The sequence below is a fragment of the Heliangelus exortis genome, chromosome 5, assembly GCF_036169615.1.
Source record: "Heliangelus exortis chromosome 5, bHelExo1.hap1, whole genome shotgun sequence".
Classification (NCBI taxonomy): domain Eukaryota; kingdom Metazoa; phylum Chordata; class Aves; order Apodiformes; family Trochilidae; genus Heliangelus; species Heliangelus exortis.
Genome location: NC_092426.1, coordinates 12,145,894 through 12,166,679, shown reverse-complemented (window position 1 = coordinate 12,166,679; position 20,786 = coordinate 12,145,894). Strand labels below are relative to the sequence as shown.

Below are 20,786 nucleotides of genomic sequence, written 5' to 3'. Positions count from 1 at the left end.
CTTTACAAACTGTTTTTTCTTAATTCTTGTAATTTCATTCTCACTATTACATTTTAAATAGTACTCATAAGACACATGAGAGAGCACAAGCATTGGCATGCTTCATTTGTGTACAGAAGATGTGATTCCTGAGTCCCTATGCTCTATCTCCTAGGATCAATATAGGACTTTTTGCCCCAAAGTAGAGTGGATGAAATGCAGGACAAGATCGTGTTGTCCTTTCTCTGTCCTGAGAGACCTTTCCATAAATCTCGTGGTCCATCAGATATTGCCTGTGACCTGTAGGCATTATCTTAGTGGGTTATATCCCTGTAGACAAGTGACACCCTGCAGCCCTTCTACCTGACCCAACTGCAGGCTGGATGCCTCTGAGTGCCAACTGGAAAGTCCTTCAGAAACATTTTTGGACTTTGTTATTTCCTGTATGACAGAGTCTTCCAGAGGATAAGGACTGAATGTCCTTTTATCCTGTCTCTTGCTAAGGAGGCTAGATTGAAGGTACTTTATGCAGCGTGAAAATGTATATTCAGTTTTGGAAAATTAAAAATACATACGGGCAGTTTTGCTGAAATAAATGGACACTTAATAAGAGTGCTTAGGACTGCAGGCTTATTTTGTGTCCCGAAAAAAGCATTTTGAAGTCCACATGCTGTGAATACTTATTCCCTTAAAATGTTCTACAATTCTGTATTGATTGTATTTAACAAGCTAATTTTATTTTTTATTAAATAAAAGTATATTTCTATGCCTTGCCTAGGAATATACTTGAACATGAAGCGTGTGGAATGGTTAGAAGTTCACCAATGAATTGCTGTACAAAATTACCTTCTGCTTTCAGTAGCTTTTGATAATCTTAAAATAACTGCTGAGATTTCATGCTTTGATAGAACATCATGCTCCAAATATTCAGTATTCAGGTATGATGTATTAACAGTTCCAACTAGCTTACTTGCAAATAGTCAAGTAGATGAATTCATTATGAACTCATTAATATAAATTCACAGACCCTTTTACATTCAGGAACTGTATATGTGTATGCATAAAACAGTAATGGAAATAGAGCAAATAGCTTTTTTTTTTTTTTTTTTTTTTAAGGGCTAGAACTTGTTTATTTGTCTTAAGATGCTTCAGTCAGTTTTGAAAGTTTACAGTGTGTAATTTTTAAGGATTTTTTGAGTTCTTATTTTCTTATGGTTTTAGAGCGCTCTTTTCATAAAAAGTGGTTCTAAAACTGCTACTAAAGAATACTGTAGGCATTCTTTAGTCCAAGATATAAAATCAGAATTTTTTCAAAATGTGAAAAAATAAAATTTGAGAAGTGAAATAAAAGTAAAAAAAAGAAAAAAGGTGTTTTTTCAGCATATTTTTTAAAAATTATGGTCTGATGTTGTGTATTACCAATATCTGCTACAATTACCATACAAGAAAAATAGTATTTTCATTTTTTGTCTTACCTATGGCCTTATCTTGAAAAGTGGTAAACATCAATCAAGTCCCTCCCAGGTGTTTTACTTGACAGTTATGAAAGATGGATAGCAAATGAGTGACTTCTGATTCCTCTGTTCTCTGCTGCTTTCACCATTTAGGTCAGGCAGTACATGGTACCCCACTGAAATGGCATCAGTCCCTCCCTTGAAACTTTTGTGCATATTTATATAAATATATGCAAATGATCTCTGGGAACCAAGTGTGCATCCATACATTCAACTGCTTAGAAATATCTGTACTTATTGATCCATCTGCACACAAAATCTCATTTCATACAATAGCTGTATTTCAATGTGTTGGTTTACTCATTTGAACCCACAGGTTGGTATACTGCTTATCTGCCTTGCTGGATTACCAAGGAGATGTGGTTCAGAGTTCACTACATTTTCTGATTTGCCTTTTAATATTTGAAATGGAAATGACTTCTTCTGGCAGAAATATAAAACTGAAGGTAATAAAAAAGACTCAAGGCTGAAAGGGTGGAACTAGCAGGCTTTTATTTGAGTTCTGCCACATTGTCTCTCAGTGACCTTATGCAAATCATTTAACCTCTATGCATATTGGTTTTCCATATGTAAAACAGGTATCTCTGGATATCAGTAGGCTGTTATAGGGCCTAATGTTATGATTAGATCCAGATCTTGCAAAGTGTTGAGTAACCTCAACTGACTCTTGACTTTGATTAGAACTGAGAGCATCAAACCCCCCAACCCCCTTCAGCATTCAGACCTCTTATAGTCAACACCCAATTATCCAAGTTAAGGAAAGAATGAAATAACCTGAATAGAGCAAACACCCAAATGCAAACCACAGATTAGATTCTAAAAATATATGGTAATAAAATAATGCAATTCAAAAAGCCAGGTGAGCCTGGGCCCAAAATTTCTGGTCCATCAACAAAGGATGCTGCAGCTCTGAGGTGACAGGCTGCCCTTGGTGCCATGTGAGTGCAGTTGAACAGCTTCCAGGTGCAAGCCAACTAAAGCAGAAGTGAAGGGGTTTTGCTCTCTGCTGGACAGTCACCTGACACAGATAATCAGGAATTGTCTGCCTTTGTAAAGTGTTTTCAAGTTTTCTTCACAAAAAACCTTTGCTCAGAGGGTTTTGGTTTTAAATTGAGTATATTTACTACTTTTATGCTGCAGAAATGTAGAATCTATATTAAATACCAACTTTTTGAACACTCATAATTTTGTTCTGAATAACTATTTAATGCAGAATAACTATTTGACATTTTCATTCAGAGTAACATGAATTTAGTGTATCATGAGTAGGATTTTCCCTTCCCCCTGCACTCTTCCTTTTGGGTGTAATGTGCCTTGAAGTTCTTTGCTTAACACCAAATTTATCTTTGGAATTTGTCCAGTGCACAGTAGTAATGTTTTGTGTTGCCTATTAAAATCTAGGGTTTTGTGACTAATCTAGGATGGCTTTGTTTCCAAGAGTTGAGGGGAAAAAAAAAAAGTAAGGGAGGAGAATGTGGACAGTACCTTTCTCAGTGGGGATGCTGCTGGAGGCTGCAAGCTTGCACATACTTTCCCTTTCAAAAGAACACAATCAGTCTTTCTTTCTCCCCCCCAGCAGATTGTAAAGTAGTACAATAGAGCAAAACTCTGACAATGGAGATCAAAAGGAAGAAGCTGGAACAAAGAAAACATAAAGAACTTTGTTTGTAAGGAGACTAAAATACTTTAATATGATAAATTCCTGTTCTTCTAAACTCATGGGCCCTAGGAAATTGTTCAGTCGCCTGGAATTAACATTTTGTGTTCTGTTCTGGGGGCAGCAATGGCTTGTAACTGGCATGCACACAAACTCTGAATTGAACCTTCAGTTAAGTCTTCTATTTAACACTTGACTCTCAAAGAAGATGTTTTAAAATAAACCAATTAGAAATTTAAAAAGAAATCTCTTTCCATTGAACTTTGAGTGGCAAAACTATTACGCCACTTAACTATATCTCTAACAATTAAAGTTATAAGTGCATTTTTGCTCAAAGACATTATGGGTATTTACAGGCAAATGTTATTCTAGAATTTATTCAAATTTATTTAAATGAGAGTCAGAGTGCTAGAAAAGTTCAAAGTATTAATATAATAAGTTACTGTTTAAGAGTATTGTGTGCTATTTTTTATTTTAATAGAAAGCTTTGATCCCCGCCACTCTCCTTTTGATAATTAGTTACATGTATTTTTTAATTTTGGCCAGATTTGTTTACCACAGTTCAGTAGTGCAAGCATCTGAAACATTCACGTTATGCAGTGGTATGTGTATGTATATATGAGGATTTATTTTCTTGTCTTTATTGCTTTTTTAATAGTCTTTGTCTTCTAGCTGGATCATCTGTCTTGTTTCTTCAGATAGCTTCTGATTTTCTTTGGGTTTTTTTGTCACTTTAGGAATGGTCAGTGTATTGGAGCATTGATGAGATTTTGTCATTCAAAGATACATTGATGTTCTTAAATGTATGATTTGAAATGATCAAACATCTGATTCAATAAGCACTGTGTTGTTTGCTCTTGCACGTGACTTCATGTCTTGAAAGCATGCAATTATGTCTTTTAATGTAAGTTTGTTTTAAATGTCTTGTTTTCACATTTTATTGTTGCATTCACTTTTTATTCTGCTTTGTTTATGCACCTCTCAATCTGGATTAAGCAGGTCTGTGAATCTTCTCAATGCATGCAAACTGAAAAAGCCTGGTCTAAGGTGAGGGATCCTTAATAGCTTTGTAGCATTGAAGCTCAGTTGCTTTTCCTTTCCTTTTCGGTTCAGCACAAAGGGGCTGTTTCAGTACAAGCATTAACATGGTAGAACTGTAATTGTTATTCCCATTTTTAACATTTTTCAGAAGTACACGTTTAAAACATTCTCATCATTGATAACTGCATTGCAAAACTTAAATAATTTCATTTATTGTATATGCATTGTTTCGTGCTAACAGAATTTTTATTATAGGGTTGTCTCAGACCACATTGCTGTCTTAAACAAGTTAAAAATTGCGTTACCAAATGGTATCTTTTTAATAATTGAAAATGCTCTCCTTTTATATCACTAATGTGGAAGCCAGATTCTGGAATCCAGTTATATTCCTACAAACCTGTAAGTTAAATGAATATTTTCTATAATTTTAAATTCTTCCTCAGCTGACAGTGTACCTATTGTAGCCATGGATATAATCAATGATGTTTAACACTACAGCTGCCAAAATGTATGTATGTAAAAATTGAGTTAATATAATGGACTTATTTATAATCCTCTTTTCCAAACGCCTGCTAATACTCCTCACTGACCTTTTTTGTTGTTGTTGAAGGTTTAAAATAAAATTTGTCAGAAGATAGCATTGCAACTTACATTAAGAAGTAAATATACATGAACAAAAAGAGCTTAAAATAACTGTGGTAACTTCCTATGGGAAAAGTAGTTTTTATACTGATATGAGATGTCATTGTTCAGAATTAAGGCAGCATTACTTTTAAGCTTTAATCCCAACCATTATTTTTTTATTCATGTGTTCATCTTTCAGCTATTGGTAGCTATAAAAATAAGACCCCAAGCAATATTAAAATTAGTTTAAAATTGCATCTGTAAGTTAAACTTTTTCTAGGATTAGTATAATTTGGTGATTTCATAAATTTAATTTGAATATAAGGCTGATACTATCTCTCCTTTTCCATAACTAGGAAAAGATGCCAAAATAAAGATTTGATTCTGCAAAATCACACAGAGGGGATTTTTTTGCAAGTACTGTATATCAAGCAGTGGAAGGACTTGTGCTAATAATAATATTTTTTGCAGAGTAAACATTTTCATATGGCTTTATTTTTTAACTGCAGTAGAATTAAATTGGATGATGTTATGAGGTACAGCAAGAGCAGTTAAATGATAACAGTGTATTAATTAATTCACGGGAGGAGTTTTTTATATGCATTTGGCATTGAGATGATTTAGGTAATGCTAGTGTAGGAGATACTTATTTGTGAAATTAAGACAGAATTAAATTATTTTTACTGCCTTCTCCCCTCTCCTTGACTGTTTTGTTCTGTGCCTGTGTGTAACTGCATTCTGCTTGCTCTCTTACATCACTCTCTCCACAGAAACAGTATTTTTTTTCTTTCAACTTCAGCTTCACTGGTTGGATTGTGCTTGTTTTAATACAAAAACGAAGCACTGAACATTGCTTCTGTCATTGCAGGGTCCAGAAAGCTTTTTGTCAAGCTACCTTATCATGCATCTGCTGTGCAGAGTTCCCCTTGGAATTGGGGTTTACTTCCTTTCAGAAGGGCAGTAATTTTGCAGAAAGACTCTGTTTCAGATGTTCCCATAGTTTCTGTAACTCAGCCTCAGCTGAGGTGTTAAAACTTGTTTTTTTTTGACCAGACAGAGAAGTCTGTCTCGTTCCCTTTAGCTACAAAGAGCCAATGCCTCTCCTTCATACACCATGCACAAAGTGGGATAGAGCCTGAGGAGCTGACTGAGATAACAGGGTAGGGATAGTTAGGGCCAGATGAAGTTGAAATAGTCCTCAAGGCTGCCCAAATGAGCCTTATGATAAGCAGAGCATCCCTGGGAATGTCTGGAAGCCAAGGGGGAGCTCTCTGGGGGTGGTAAAAGGGGTGGCTGGGGTGAGATTGGGTCTTGAAGGAGCAGAAACAGAGAAAATTGTTTTCACAGAGGGTGGTGGTGGGGATTTGGGTAGAGATGTGAGCTTGAAAGTGTTCATTGGTATCCATGGCTTCTGGGGTGACAGAGCCACTTAATGAGGTCATTTAGTTATGAGGATGTAATGGGTAAAGGGGACATTTCCATTCTGCTCTTTGGAGGGTAGAAAACACCACAAGACTGGGGTAGAGGGGAAATGGAACCTTGACACAAAGTCCTGTCATTTGGCCATTGTGCTGGTCCAGATAACACTGCCTGCACCTCTGCTGCACAAGGACTGCATCAAAAAGAAAAGTATCACCCAAGCTTGTGCATTTACCCTTACTGCTCCCTCTCCTGCTAGGAAGCACTACTTTAGGGAGAAAGCAAATAACCACAACAATTTTTCTCCTATTAGTTGTAAGCTCTGAGTAGGTTTCTCATAATTTACTAAGTAACACTGCTTGTGTTTTGGGTCATGTTTTTCCATCAGAGAGAGACGAATGTCTCAGGGTTGCCATGAAGTTGCACAGGAGCTCCCTGATAGCTATCTTGTCAGGAAAGATTGTTGAAGTGTGAGAGAGTAAGGCAAGTCTTAAGCCTATGAGAAACTCTTAGGAGGTGTGGGGCATCTCATCTCTTCATATATGTAAGTTGGAAGCATATATTTTTTACAGGCTAAGAAAAATGTAGGATAGCTCACCAGGAATTGCACTTTGGGACGTGTTAAAATTATCTTTGAACCACAGAGTTATTGATACTGAATGAAGACAAAGCTTGCAAATTTTGACCTACTTTAGACATTCTCTGTAGTCTGGCTGGATGTGCCACGTAATATGCATTCTCCTTAAAACTTCCACATCTTATTAAGATAATCCAAAAGTCCCAGTCCCAAAGTGTGGAGTGGTAGTCAGAGATCTAAAATGTAACCTGGAAAGTAAATATTGAAATTACTCTATAACTGTTTAGCCCATCTTCTATTTTATGGTTATGGAAAAAGCAGTCTGGCTCTGCTGCACGACGTATTCAGCAAAAATCTTATCTAGGCTCTTTAACAAATAAAATTATGATTAAAAACAAAGTTGTAGTTATTTTTAGGATCAGTGTTCTACTTGATACATTTCTCAAAATATTTGTTGTAAAGGTAAGTGGTTTTACAAGTGCCACTGTAAAATTTGCTCTTTCTTTTTATTAGTAGCATTAAGCGAACAAGTTCATCTGAGCGCGTATCCCCAGGCAGTCGGAGAGAAAGCTATGGAGATTCCAAAGGGAGTCGGAACCGCACTGGATCCACCAGCAGTTCATCTAGTGGTAAAAAGAACAGTGAAAGGTAACGTTATCTGAATATCTAACTCCTTTCTCTGCTTACTGCCTCCCCCCAAAATGAATTTCTCTAGTTTAGCAAATATTGGGAGCTTTTTTTTAAGCTCCAACAGTTGGAAGAAACAATGTTTTAAAACATTTCAAATAAAACAGTTTTTCAAATTTATATGAAATTTATTTACCTTATTTCCAATTCATAAATAATGTGAGAACCTTGAGTTACCTGGAGAAATTTTTATTTGTTAAACACACCTTTTCCATTGTCCTAGTGGTTTCCCATGGTCTTCAAGCTCCTGACATGTACTTCAAGCTCCTGGTTGTGGTGTTTTGACCTCAGATGGCAGCTAGGCACCACACAGCCACTTAACTACCTCTCCTCCAGCAGGATTGGGAAAGAGACTAGGAAGAGCAAAAGTGAGAAAACTCATAGTTCAAGATAAAGGCAATTCAAAGGCACACAGGTGATACAGTGCTTAAATTATGTGCAAGTATCCCAAGGAAATAAACATATGTTACCTTGCCTTATTTGGGAGCTGGTGATGTTGGTGTCACCATGAGAACAAGCACTGTATGGTTAGTGAGTTTCTCCTGATTTCTATAATGTGCAGACTGAGGTTGTTCAGCACTGCAGCTCTCACTTCAGGATAAGAGTGTCCTTTGTTATCCTGTGGAAGAGTCTGGCTAAAGGCTTGCCTCGTGCTTCCTGTTGGAACTGGGCTATCGTGCAAAAGTCATGGGACCAGAAGAAAAATAAGTATGATTCTGTACACTGGAGGCTAAAGCAATCCTTCAAAAGTTAACTGTATGTGTGAAAGAGTAAGGAAGAGGGTGTTACTTAACCATCTACTCACAGTGGTATTATTTGATCTTTATGCATGCCTTCCAGCTTGACATTGGAATGATTCTGTCTGGTCTGTAGTTGAATCTGAAAAAAGGATGCCAAGAATTTAAAAAGACAATTGTGAAATTATTGTTTTTCAAAGTATATAGTTGTAGGCTATTACACAAAAATCATAATGCCATCGAAAACTATTGTAAGAATCTTTAAGCATAAGGAGTAAGGGGATGATGACCATAATCTCCGATGGTTCTAAGGGGTGTGTCCCAACTCCTGGCTAGGAGCTAGGGGTAAGCCTTCCTATGGGTTAGGTAAGTAGGAGGTGACTCAGGTTCATGAAAAAGAAAAAGAGTAGTTGGAGTTCTGAGCTGTGTGTGTAGTTAGGGTTTGTATAATTAGGAAGTACATATGATTTGCTTTATTACTGTCATGAATCAGCCTTTCACATTAGTTTTATTAGCCTCAATAAGTCAGCATGGTCTGTTCAGAGCTAGGCATTCTGTCTCTAATGTAGCAGCATTTCTGAATAGCGCTCCATCCCATAAAGTTCTTGTTTTCTAAAAATATCTTCATTCATAAAAGAAAATGTTAAGCTTAGCATTAACAATGGCAACACATCAGGCTATTTATATAGATGAGATTGGCTGTGTATGCCAGATTGAAGCATGAATTTTGATGCATGGTTAATGCCAAGGCTGATATCAGGAAAGGCTGCTAAATTATTGTGTAGAATCAGTAGAATTCTGTTTTGTTTTGCTTGGTTTTCGTGATTAAGTAAATGCATTATTCACAACATATCTGTTGAATCAAGGCAAAAGGAAAAATACTATAAAATTATTTGCTACAATTTTTATTGTAGAGAGAATCTTATATGTTTAAAAAGACTGTGTGCAAAAATCCAACCCAGTTTCATGTCTTTTTTGGTTTCTCTTTCTCTGCTTACTGCAGTCTAGGAACAGATGTGAAGATGGCATCATAGCTCTGGGGGTACCTCATGCTTCAGCATTTCTCCATCATAATTATAGGATCCTTTTGGGATCTCCCTAAGAAACAGAACAGTAATCTATTATTTCAAAAGTTTTACAGGATAGAAAGAAAATGGAATTGGGAGGAAGAATAAATGCATAATACAGCTTTACGTCCCTTTCATACCTCATCAGAAACTACACCCTCAAGACTAATACAACAGGGGCAAAGGATAAAGAAAACAATGTCTGGCATTTCTAGAAAAAGATTGCTTTTTTCTGGCCAGTACTATTCAGAGTCCCTTAGCTTTCTTGTCTCTTATTTCTCCACAGACTTTATATATTTTCCCCTCAAGTTTTGCCAAGTACTTTCTCAAGATAGAAAGACAAACTGATTTCAAGTTTTCTTCCAGGCAGCACACTAGTGGGGAAGAGAAAGCATGTAGATACATGCTTGCTGGGTTTTATTAAGTAATGTCATTCATCAAGACACAGTTGGGTAGTTCCATGTTTGGAAAAGCAGGTTTCAAACTTTGTTCTGCTCCTTAAATCCAGAAAGAGCAAAGTCATGAAGTAAGAAAGCACCCATGCAAGTATTTGTACAGTAGCCCCTCCTGATCCACATATATCTGTAGCTACAAAATATCTCACCATATTCCTAGCTTTTTGTTATGGTTATAAACTTCTTTGGAGTAACTGGAATCCAGAACAGATGCAGCCATTCAGGACCAGTTTCTGTGTCCTCTTATAACTGAATTAACTCTGTAAGGGGAAAGGATCTGGTATTTGGTAGAGGCAAGTCTGTAGTTTTAGAGTGTAACAAGACTGAATTTTTAAGTTTTAACACCTTCAACCAAGGAGCCACAGTGTAGGATGGTATTAATTCCATCTGCCTTGGGTTTTACCTTGTAAATATTTGAATTGAATAAGTGTTTTTATGCACACACTCAAAACTATTCTTGTTATCTTTTAAATTTTATATTATATTGATATTCTTATTTGTGCAGAATGTATGTGCATGATTTTTAAAACAGAAATATCTCCATTGTTTTCACAGCAAACCCAAGGAACCAATGTTCAGTGCAGGTAGGAACTTCTAAAATTTTTAAGCCCATAACCACCATGATAACATGACATAACAGATTTTTTTTAGGTTGCTTGTTTGTGGGTTTGGTTGTTTTTTTTTTATTTTTGCAGTTGTTGTTGTTTTGGGTTTTTTTGTTTTGTTTTTCTGTGGATGCCTAGGAACTGGTATTGGGATTCTAAACCCGATACTTACAGGTTACTGATGACATGTATTTTAAAAAGCTGATCAGTTTTCACTCTCTAGTTTTTACTGGCCGAGTAGATTTATTTTACAGTTAGGATTATTTGTAAGAAGAAAAAGGTCACATCTTCTTACCCTAATATATCTTTAATTTCAAAGCAGTATTAAGGTTTTGTTACTTAAAGCATATGCCAAAATACAGCTATGATGCTGTCATATTAATTTAGTCATTGAAGGCAGCCCTCAGCTACTGATAAAGGATTTCTCATCTGTCTCAATGCCTTGTAATAAAATTTTTCAAATTACAAATAAAAAAGGTGGCTTGTTACTACAGATTTGGAATTCTAGATTTGTCTTCTACATATGAATGTATACATATAAAAGTGAAAGCAGAATTTGTCCTTGTAACTGCCAATCAGCAGTTTCAAACTTTTGAGCAATCTCAATAAAAATACAAAGTAGAATAGTATGCAGAAGAGTTATTTTTGTGTTACATTAATGGTAGAAGAACTAAAGAGAGTCCCTAGCTGGAGGAAAAGGCTTTCAACTGTAATTACCCAACGTATGGCATGGATTACGGCCCAGTGTTTTGTCAAGTACCAGGCTGGCCCCCAGCAGAGTACAACTGGACAGCAGGCAGAGCAAGTATTTAGTGAGTTTGTTGTATTCAAACACATCTTTATGTAGCCCTTCTGTCTCTGTCTCTGTAATCACAAGGGAAGCGCCGTGTGACACACTGCAAAGGTAGGCTTCACTTCCAAAACCTCATAGCTCTCAAAGCAGAATGGTGGGATGAAAGCTTGATGTTTAAAAAGCTATTTTCTAACTTGTGCACATTTTGCAATTTAAAAAATTTCCCATTTCTTGTGAATGAAAATAAAATATTGCACCAACTGTAACACAGGCTACTGAATTATAACCCTCAGGTGCACTATAATAATGGGTTATAATTTAGACTCTTGTGGAATTTTTCAGAATAATTTGAATTAGAAAAAGTATGTTGAGAGAGCTATATGGCAACACGTGGATGTTCACTGTGTTTGAAATGGTGTTCTGCACTTTTTGCTGAGAATTATTTAGAGTTTGCCCCTTTGGCTGTTTTGCTGCTAGCTTAACATAATTATAGAAGCCTTGGTTTTTCCCTTGCTTTTTTTTTTACTGAGTAGGCTGTAGATTTTTCTGAATGTTGAATAAAGACACATAGACTTTGAACTAATTTCTCAGTGCTTCCTGTCTGTCATAAAACAGAGTTAGTCACATTTGGTAAACATAACATATTGTTTTCTAAAGCTCTAGCTAAACTGTAGAGTAAATATGCACATTTAAGATGCACGTTTATGTCTGTGATACAAATACAGATTTGTCTTGCTTTTTAGAGATAGCCAAATCCTAACAATTTTTCCACTAATCAGAATCTTTCAGCTTTGCAATGTATCTGAAATTTCAGAAAGCAAACAGTGTTTGTTCTCAAGGCAGAGTTCTTTAGAAAATCTCTGTCTCCATGTGTTCTTTGTATGATTTTATGCATGCAATCAGTAGTGATCTCCTTTGCAGATGCTATATACATTCATCTGCCTTCTTATTTTAGTTCAGTAGTGGTCATTTTTACAATTATTTTCAAAAACAATTTCAAATTTACAAACTTTAAAAGATACATTCATCTGCCTTCTTATTTTAGTTCAGTAGTGGTCATTTTTACAATTATTTTCAAAAACAATTTCAAATTTACAAACTTTAAAAGATACATTTGTCTAGAGGTTTCACCATTGATCTGTCTTTGTAGTTTGATGACTGTCTGTCTTTACATCTATATTTTCCCATTTATAATTGCTTTCTTAGTTCTGAAAAATACAAGGAAAGGGATGTAGCTTGGTTATGCAGATAGTGTGTTTGGATTACTAAAAAAATAAATAGAGATGAAATTATTATTACAAAGAAATAAATACACAGCATGATTTCTGTCCCTGATGTAGTCAGCCTCAGTCCCCTTTGTAGCTGAGAGACATTAAGAAGGCATCATTTATATACTTGTATGTAAAAAAGTATAACTTACTATGCTTGTTTTTGGACATCTGCCTTAACATGTGATTAATTTGTCCAAAAGGACATGTTTTTTCCTATGTACTCTAAAAAGGAATTTTGGCTAACTAGGCCATATAGTTCCATGGTAGGAGTGTTATGAGTCCTGTAAGTGTCAGGTGATAAAAACAGCTCAGTGAATTAATCTTTCATTCATTCCCAGCCTTTGATAAGCTCAGTCAGGGGTTGTCACTGCTGAAAATCTATTACTTCCAGTGTACCAGTACCAGTAGTATTGGCATGTGTTTCAGGCTCATTGAATAGATGCTTCATGTGCATAGAAGTAGTGCTGTAATGCCCTGCTTTTTAATTCTCTGCCCTCTATAGTTTATTTTTTTTACAATACAGATCTATGGGAATAGCTTTTTCAGACAATTCCAGTATTCTAGAATTTAAACAGGCATCTTAATCTTCAGCCATCTGTCATCATTATTTCACCATTATTATTCCTTCTCAGCTTCAGTTTTCTATTTTCATTCTATGTGTGAATTCTATAAATGAAGGGATTTTAGAGAGCCCTTAGATGTAACTTTACTGTGGCAGATTAGGTAGATTATTTTTTTTTTTCCCCACATGAATTAATGTAAAGGCAAGATACACATATATTTAGGGAATATAGCATAGCTATGATGCTTATTTGTTCAACGGATAATTTTTATTCATTTAGTCAGCATTTGTAGTTTATGCTTATTTCCAATTAAAATAAAGCCTTAACTTTCAAATTTAAAAAATAGTCATTTAGTTGTAGTGATACATAACAATTCATAGCATAATTTTAACCGTCCTAAATTGTATAATTTTTTTTTCATTTGCATGATTTTATTACTTCTGCCCTTCCATTTCCTCTGTGCCCACGATTATTCCGTCTAGTAATTCTACAGATATCACTGACTCCAAAACTGCTTGGTTCGCATGAGAACAAGGCTGAACTTGATCTGCCGATGAAGCAGCAAGAGCCAGCACGTTCTGAATCTGGACAAACTTCATCAGAAGTTCACAGGAGACCCACTTTGACCTTGCCAGTTCCCAAAAGTTCTAGTCAGACCTTCATGGCATTTCCCAGATCTCCTAGTTTTATAAGCCCCATGAAGTCCCCAAGTCAGTACTTTCAGATCTGTTATTAATCCCTGCTTTTCTCCCCCAGAAATATTTCTTACCAGTTCAACACATTACTTTTTAGTATTTTCTTCTAGAAATGTTTACTTCTGTCAGCCAGTTCAGTTTTTGTAGCTTCTCTCCTGTATGTCATTTTCTTTTCTTTTAATGTGCTTTCAATGTTGTCATTTCTATTTCAATGTTTAGTAATTCTTAAAGCACATAACTCTTCTGCATGTACATCAGCATGATTCCATTTACTAATTGTTTGTGCTTCTTATTTTGAATGTATCTCTAACACTGTATCAAGTGTAAAGCATACCTTTACACTGAGATGCAAAGAATGCAACTGTTGGAAAATACTTTAGATGCTGATGCTCCGCTGTAAATATTGATTAAAAAATAAAATTAATTTTAAGTGGCATTTCTGCGTTAATTGTAATCTTTGATGTTTCCCCTTCATTTTTAATATTTTAAAAGCTATAACACTGTAACATTATTTTCAACAAAAAAAGGTTTAATTTCAATCCTTTCAGTCTTCTAGTTCTTCCTGACATTTAGTTCTCATTCTGCTGATCAAAATATTTAGAGGAAAAAGGGAGTTGGTATGGTGAAAAAAATTCTGCTTAAGATTGATAAAGGAAAAAACCCAACCCTGCTTAATTTCTAAGTTTGAGGTTCTGTAATTGTAATGCACCAAACTGTTAAGTGGAGTTCTCCACTGATGGTTATTTTGTGTAACACTAAACATTTCTGACCTTTTGTAGAAGAAGGATACGTAAAAATGTTTCTTCGTGGACGTCCTGTTACCATGTACATGCCCAAAGAGCAAGTGGAATCTTACAATTTGGAAGCAAAAGTAGAACTACCAGCCAAGAGGCTTAAACTGGAGTGGGTGTATCCTTTCTGTGCTAGAGGACTACTGGAAATTACCAATTTCTTGATGATTTGCTTTAAATAATTTTTTGAGCTAGAATATAGCAAAATTAATATTATTATTAATAGGGTTTGTTTAATTAGTGGAACAAGATTCCATTGAAACAGATGTTAATTTTCTGAGGTTCCTGTTTTACACCTTGTGAAGTACAGATGTAATAAAGTAAGAAAAATTTTGCTTAAGTGTTGCCTGAAGGTTATGTCTAAAGCATGCTACTTAGCTAAAGATTACACTAGGCATATTGTAAGAATTTAGTGAGCTATGATTATTAAGTAAAACAAGCTCAGTTCTTCTTGCTGATTCTCAGCAGTAATTTATTGTTTTAAACTGTTTTATAAAATGTGCACCATTGTCCTTTAAAGCCATCCTATCTTCAACTTCAGTGCTTCAATAAGCCCTGAAATGAATAGTGCTTTGCAATTTATATGTGGTTATCAATACAATTGATGATATTATGTAAATAAAAACTATTTATATATATTAATATACATTTATATATATTAATAAATATAAAATTATATTTATTATACAAAAAATGATATTATATATAAAATAATGGTTGGATTTAGACTTTAAACTGTTTAAGCACCATAAATACCAAACTACCAGAATTTTCTGCTAACTTCTGTGAGTGGACATATTTACAGAATTCTAACTTGAAAGAAATAGGTGCAGAAATTTTCACATTGCACTGAGAAAATATATTTTTTGTTTAAAAAAGAAATTAAATTTCATTTTTAAAATAATCTTAGTGTGTGTGATAGATGATTGAAGATAAAATATCTGAGTCTGTTGGTAGTATTCACTATCTTTAGAGATGAAGTCTCCACAAGGATTCTATTTTAAGAAACAACAATGCAAATAGGAAATTGCATTGTTCTTATTTAAAAGACAGGCTGAAATAGTCTTTTTTGAAGTTGTATGTGATTTCAGAATTCACAGAATTTCCAGAAGTCCCACTGTATTAACAAGAGATTAATAGCAGATTTAGTAACCACTCTTACTATTCCTATTGCAGCTGAGTCTAAGTTCTGCCCCACTCTGCTGGAACTGCATACATAATACATACAGAAATAACTGAAGATGAGTTAAAAAAAATCTACAATATTAATAAACCAGCTGAGATAAGAGTGATAAATACTGCTTGCAGCACTTGCCATCTAATCATTGTAGAGGCTCTCAGCATAAATCACAACAGAATCAAATGATGTCTTTTTATGCTTGTTAAGTGTCTTTTTCTTTGAAGGCCCAAGGATGATAGAGTAGGAAGTGTTAGGATGCTTGCTGAAACAACAAATGTGCTTAACCACAAAACAAAACATTGTCATTAGCAGTGTAGAGATGGAAGCTGAAGTTAGTATTTCGGATCATTATAAGAAGTGATAACTACCAATTATTATTAATTCAGTCTCATTAGTTTATCATTTAAGCTTATTTAAATGACTGAATATTTACCAGAAAGAGTATTATTTTTAGTTTGAATATACATCTGCCTGTATACCTAGCAGAATCCTATATGTAAAGGTTATCTATTAATAGAAAAGTATGAATTAATAAAGTGCTCTAGCTAACTCTGAATTATTATTGAGGAGGAAGCATATTAAAAAAAACACAACAAACAACCAAAAAAAACTAGTGCTGGGTTTTTTTTTTCAGGTTTCTCAGATTTTTCTTTGCAGTTTAACCCCATCATTGTATCAATGCTTAAAAAGTTACACCAGTGGCTAGGTATATAAAGGACTTATTAAAAAAAAAATAAAAGGAAAAAGAGAGAGAAGGTAATGCCCAATTTATAGACTACAATGATGGCAAAGAACCCCACCAAGCTGGGGGCAGGAGTGTAAAATAATTTAAGCAGAAAGGTGAAGATAGCTGAATATCAAGTGATATTGCAGCCACTCATTCCCAATAAAGTGGGAGAAGCTGAGCTGTTTGCTTAGAGGGTAAGAGAACTGCAGTGAGAGAAAACATCTTTGTAGAGGACAAATCAGCCTGGCTGTGGGATTTGGTCAGAAATGCTTTATAATGTAAGAAAGTCTAATAGAAAACATGGTACTAGAAGTGAGATGGAAAATGGAAAGGGCAAAGCTGACTATGAGAAACAGAAGGAAGAAAATCTGATTCATGCCTTTTAAAGGGGTTTTACAGTCATGGTAGCAAGTATCTGGGCAAACAAAAAAAGGCTCAGATCATACCAGATATATTCAGATATGGAGAAACAAAAATGTTGAGTGATGAAGTGTCAGGGAGGGCCAGAGCAGAGGTGGTAAAATTCAGGCAAGAAATCAGCTGTGGTGACATTGGGGCAGGAATGGTGATCTACATGGCTCTGTCTGAGATCAGCTCCCTTGGCAAGCAGGAGTTTGAAATAAAAGCTGTAGGCCAACTGAAAAGAAAAGGTCAAGGTAACATTCCCTGGAGTGCCAACTCACCAAATCAAATTTGAAGCCACTGAATCAGAGTGTGGGAAACAGTGAGGAGAAGGAGATCAGCCCCAGGAGTTTACATCTGAGAAAAAAGGCTGATAGAAAAAAACCCAGTGTGTTTGACAACAGCAGTCATGTGAAGTGTTGAATGCAGCATTGTTCCCCACAGGAAGAATTGTAAAGAAAGGAGATTTGCCCCAAAGAATGTAGCATTTTCCATTTTATAGCTATTTTTATGCACAGACCTCTCTTCCTTATAAATGTCTGTATAATGCTTTTACTTCACTATTAAAAAAAAAAAATTAATTTGCTAAGCTAATTTCAACCAATAGTTCATTATTAACTTGATAATATATTGTTGAACTAGGAAATTTTTGTTTTCCACAGAAACAAAAATGTTTTAAAGAGAAAAATAAATTTAAATAAAGCATTGTCCTGCAGTCTAGAGTAGTAATTAACCTTTACAGATTCAGAATTGATAGTAAATGCTTTGTGATTTGAAGATATTAAATGTTTACATGTCTTTGGATTTGAATATCTCAAACTTGAAAGGACTTTACCTGAAATATTTCAGTTTGGGATTCCAAAAGCTGTATTTTTGAACAAACATTTTGATGATTAAGTGCACTACTTGCATTTATTAAAAAAAGATATTCTAGCTCTTATCTAAATTCATTATTTAGATGTGGGATAACTATCCTTATTTCTCAGGTAAAGTTAAGTACTTGTTCAGATTATCTGGGTTAGCACTGACCATAGAGAGTGGTGCACAGGTATCTTTGTAATACCAAACAAGTGGTGTTTCAGTATCTCTCCACGCATTTATCACAGCCATTTTCTCCATATTGACTGAATTAGCGTGAACTTCTGCCAGGATTCTGCTAGAACTTTTTCTCTCTGCTCTTATAAAAAATGAAAACCAAAATAGTTGTTCTCCCTAATGACTCTTCAGAAGAATAAAACTGCATAATTTGGCTGAATTAACATTTGTTCTAAATGAGATTACATCTGGATTAATTCCAGTTATTTCATTGGATTAATTTTAGATTAGTATTGATATGACTAGCGTCAGAATCTGGGCCACTGCCTTTTAAATACTACAAAAATAAATTGGAACAGATGATGTAACCCTGTTACAGTTTCATATCCATCTGGCTGGTAATGCCCAGAATAATGAAATCAATCAAGCTGCACAAAGGATAATGCAATCAATCCTAATATAATGCAGGGAGATGTACTGAATGACTTATTAGAGTTTCCATCAAGCCTAAATTTTAGTTTTAATTAGTCAACTGGAGTAAATGATAAATACACTTGGGACAAAATTAATATTGCCTTAGTCTAGCATTTAGCAAATTCAAGAGGATAATAAAGGGATATTATGTCATTAAATCCTGTCTCCTTTACCATGTGTTTTCTGTAGGATGTGTAGATTTTCAGTAAGGCTGTGAAACACTTTAGTTCCCTTTACTGTAGGAAGGGAGGGAGTTCTGAAGGCTGCCAAGTGATAAAGCTGAGATCAAGACAAGAGATGGCAACTTCAGGAAGTAAAGGGACAGAGAACAAATTTTGGTTTTCCTTATGCTTAACATTCTTCATTGGAAGGTAATGTTATTGCAGCTTGACCAACGTGCTAGCTATGGATATAGGGGTCGGGACTGCCGCAGTAATCTCTATCTTCTTCCGACGGGTGAAACCGTCTATTTCATCGCATCCGTAGTTGTGTTATTCAATGTTGAAGAGCAACTGCAGAGACATTACACTGGTCATAATGATGATGTGAAGTGGTAAGTCACCTAATAACCGTTCTTTTTTCCTTATAGAACACTATTTGGGAGGTAATGTTTTGTTCCTTTGAAATGGTTTAAAAACTTCCATTTAACTTCTAAATCTTGCATAGGTTAGATCCTTATGCTTGACAGTGTATTTGCAAGTCAAATAAAGATCTGGCTGCAGTCATGCTAAGGATGTCAAATATCTGTTATAGCTCTATCTAGTCAGCACACAAAGCAGCTGCTGTCAGGATGTGATGGCACAGACCTGAGGTTATCCAAAGAGGTCCCTAACAGAGCCAGAGTTTGCTTTTGAAGCCTGTCTTGAAGTCTGTGCTGCCATGTGGGCTGTGCTACCTCATTTGGATGTGTTGGCATTTGCTGTACTGATCTTCTCCAAGTCACTGCTTGTTTCTCTGTCTTAGTTGCTGACTATTCCTCCTCATATTTACTTGTGAAAATTTGATTTTTTTAACAAATACAGCTTTTCCATTTCAAATAGAGAAAAGTAGAAATCTTACTTAATCTATAAATCCATTCATTTTCATTATTCTGGTTTTAGGATTATTTGACATTAACTATTTATTTAGACTCTTCTTTCACTTTTTAAGTAGAATTAAATTATCATCTTCACCTGGGTCTGGGAGCAGACACAGGTCCTTTAGGCTCAATCTAACTGATGAAACAGTTATAAACTCATTTGCAGTCTTCTTGGTAGCCCTCAGGCATGTCTGCAACATGACAGATACCCTGCAAACTAGCCCTGAGCAGCCTGGCTTGTCTGCTGCCATGCAGATATACCAGCTTGGGATTCAGGGTAATTTTGCTGTGTTAGAGATTAGAGGAGGCCAGGTATCAGGAAATGTCAGTGTCTTTAAACTGAAACATATGTTAACTAAACATATAGTTTATTTTGATGGTATCTCTGTGCTTTATGAACGTAGCTGAAAAGGAGCATGCAGATTATCTCATGGGCCCTAATGTGTGAGGTTTTTAACTTGGACTTGTTCCATCCCATTTCTTTCTTTCAAATTTTCTGACTATTTAGCTATTTGAAAGCTTTCAGGTTTATTAGAAAGAGGATAACTTTCTACCTTATAAAGCTCAATGTATTACTGCCACAGCTCATTTTGCAGGGCACTTTGCTTCTAGAACTGTATGCAAAGTAGCTTCAGGGAAAAAAAGAATTAAGAGAGCATCTGGGAAAAAAGGAGACTGTATTCCAGGCTTTAATACAAATTTTAGAGGTTTTTTTCTTTGGTGAGATTTTTTTAATATTGATCACAGTTTTTAAAATCTCAGTTTTAGTTTTAGAATCAAAACTTCTAATTTCTGGTTCTTGTTTACTAAAGGCTTTTTTTTTTTACCTCTTGAAAAATATGTGAGAGAAGTTGGTATCGCCCTAAAAGAGTCACTGAATATCTGTCTAGTACAGATTGAAGAGCAGTTCTGGAATGGATACACATATGTTTGCTCTGGAGGATTGTTGCTAGACAGCATTGGCTGTGTGACCGGGTTGCTATAACCTCTGACTAGAGATACCTGAGGTTAGAGAACTAATGCAAATTGTAAACTTCTTATACGCTGCAGGCACATTAAATCTAGGTGAGATAATTCCCAACATAAGTTAGACTGAGGCTGGGTTGATACAAGTTTTGCAGTATTAGGGATTAAACAAATTACTACCTTGTTGATGAGGGAATATTTTTTCAATTAAGGACACAAAAGTTCTTTTGTCTGTTCTGTTTTTTAATAAGGCTGTTTATTACAGGCTTGAGTATAAGTTTGATGAAATGATAATAGATAATAAATGGCTTTAAGTTTGGTCTCCTTTTCTTTTCTTTAGCCTGGCTGTCCATCCTGATAGGATCACTATAGCAACAGGCCAAGTTGCAGGGACATCCAAGGATGGAAAAGTGAGTGACCACTTTGCCAACATGTGATTGCTTGTTTCA

General features: G+C 35.3%; 1 protein-coding gene and 1 long non-coding RNA gene across 16 annotated transcripts in view; one reads left to right on the top strand and one right to left on the bottom strand.

Annotated features, from left to right (window-relative positions):
- EML1 (EMAP like 1) overlaps window positions 1–20,786 on the top strand; it is a 128,318-nt gene that overhangs the window by 79,361 nt on the left and 28,171 nt on the right. For 7 of the 14 annotated variants that reach the window (XM_071745619.1, XM_071745611.1, XM_071745616.1 and 4 more), the window contains 7 exons: window positions 4,150–4,197; window positions 7,325–7,459; window positions 10,313–10,341; window positions 11,240–11,266; window positions 14,464–14,593; window positions 18,697–18,846; window positions 20,678–20,747. In XM_071745619.1, the coding sequence (XP_071601720.1) occupies window positions 4,150–4,197; window positions 7,325–7,459; window positions 10,313–10,341; window positions 11,240–11,266; window positions 14,464–14,593; window positions 18,697–18,846; window positions 20,678–20,747 (589 nt within the window). Of the gene's footprint in view, window positions 1–4,146; window positions 4,198–7,324; window positions 7,460–10,312; window positions 10,342–11,239; window positions 11,267–14,463; window positions 14,594–18,696; window positions 18,847–20,677; window positions 20,748–20,786 lie in introns of all 14 variants that reach the window. The other 7 variants (XM_071745622.1, XM_071745623.1, XM_071745624.1 and 4 more) reach the window with 4 other exon arrangements.
- Window positions 1–20,786, bottom strand: part of LOC139796963 (uncharacterized) — a 43,883-nt gene that overhangs the window by 11,649 nt on the left and 11,448 nt on the right. For both annotated transcript variants that reach the window (XR_011726227.1, XR_011726226.1), the window contains exons 3-5: window positions 8,304–8,377; window positions 6,925–7,434; window positions 2,979–3,128 (exon numbers count right to left, since the gene is read on the bottom strand). This is a non-coding gene — a long non-coding RNA (uncharacterized lncRNA). The remainder of the gene's footprint in view (window positions 1–2,978; window positions 3,129–6,924; window positions 7,435–8,303; window positions 8,378–20,786) is intronic.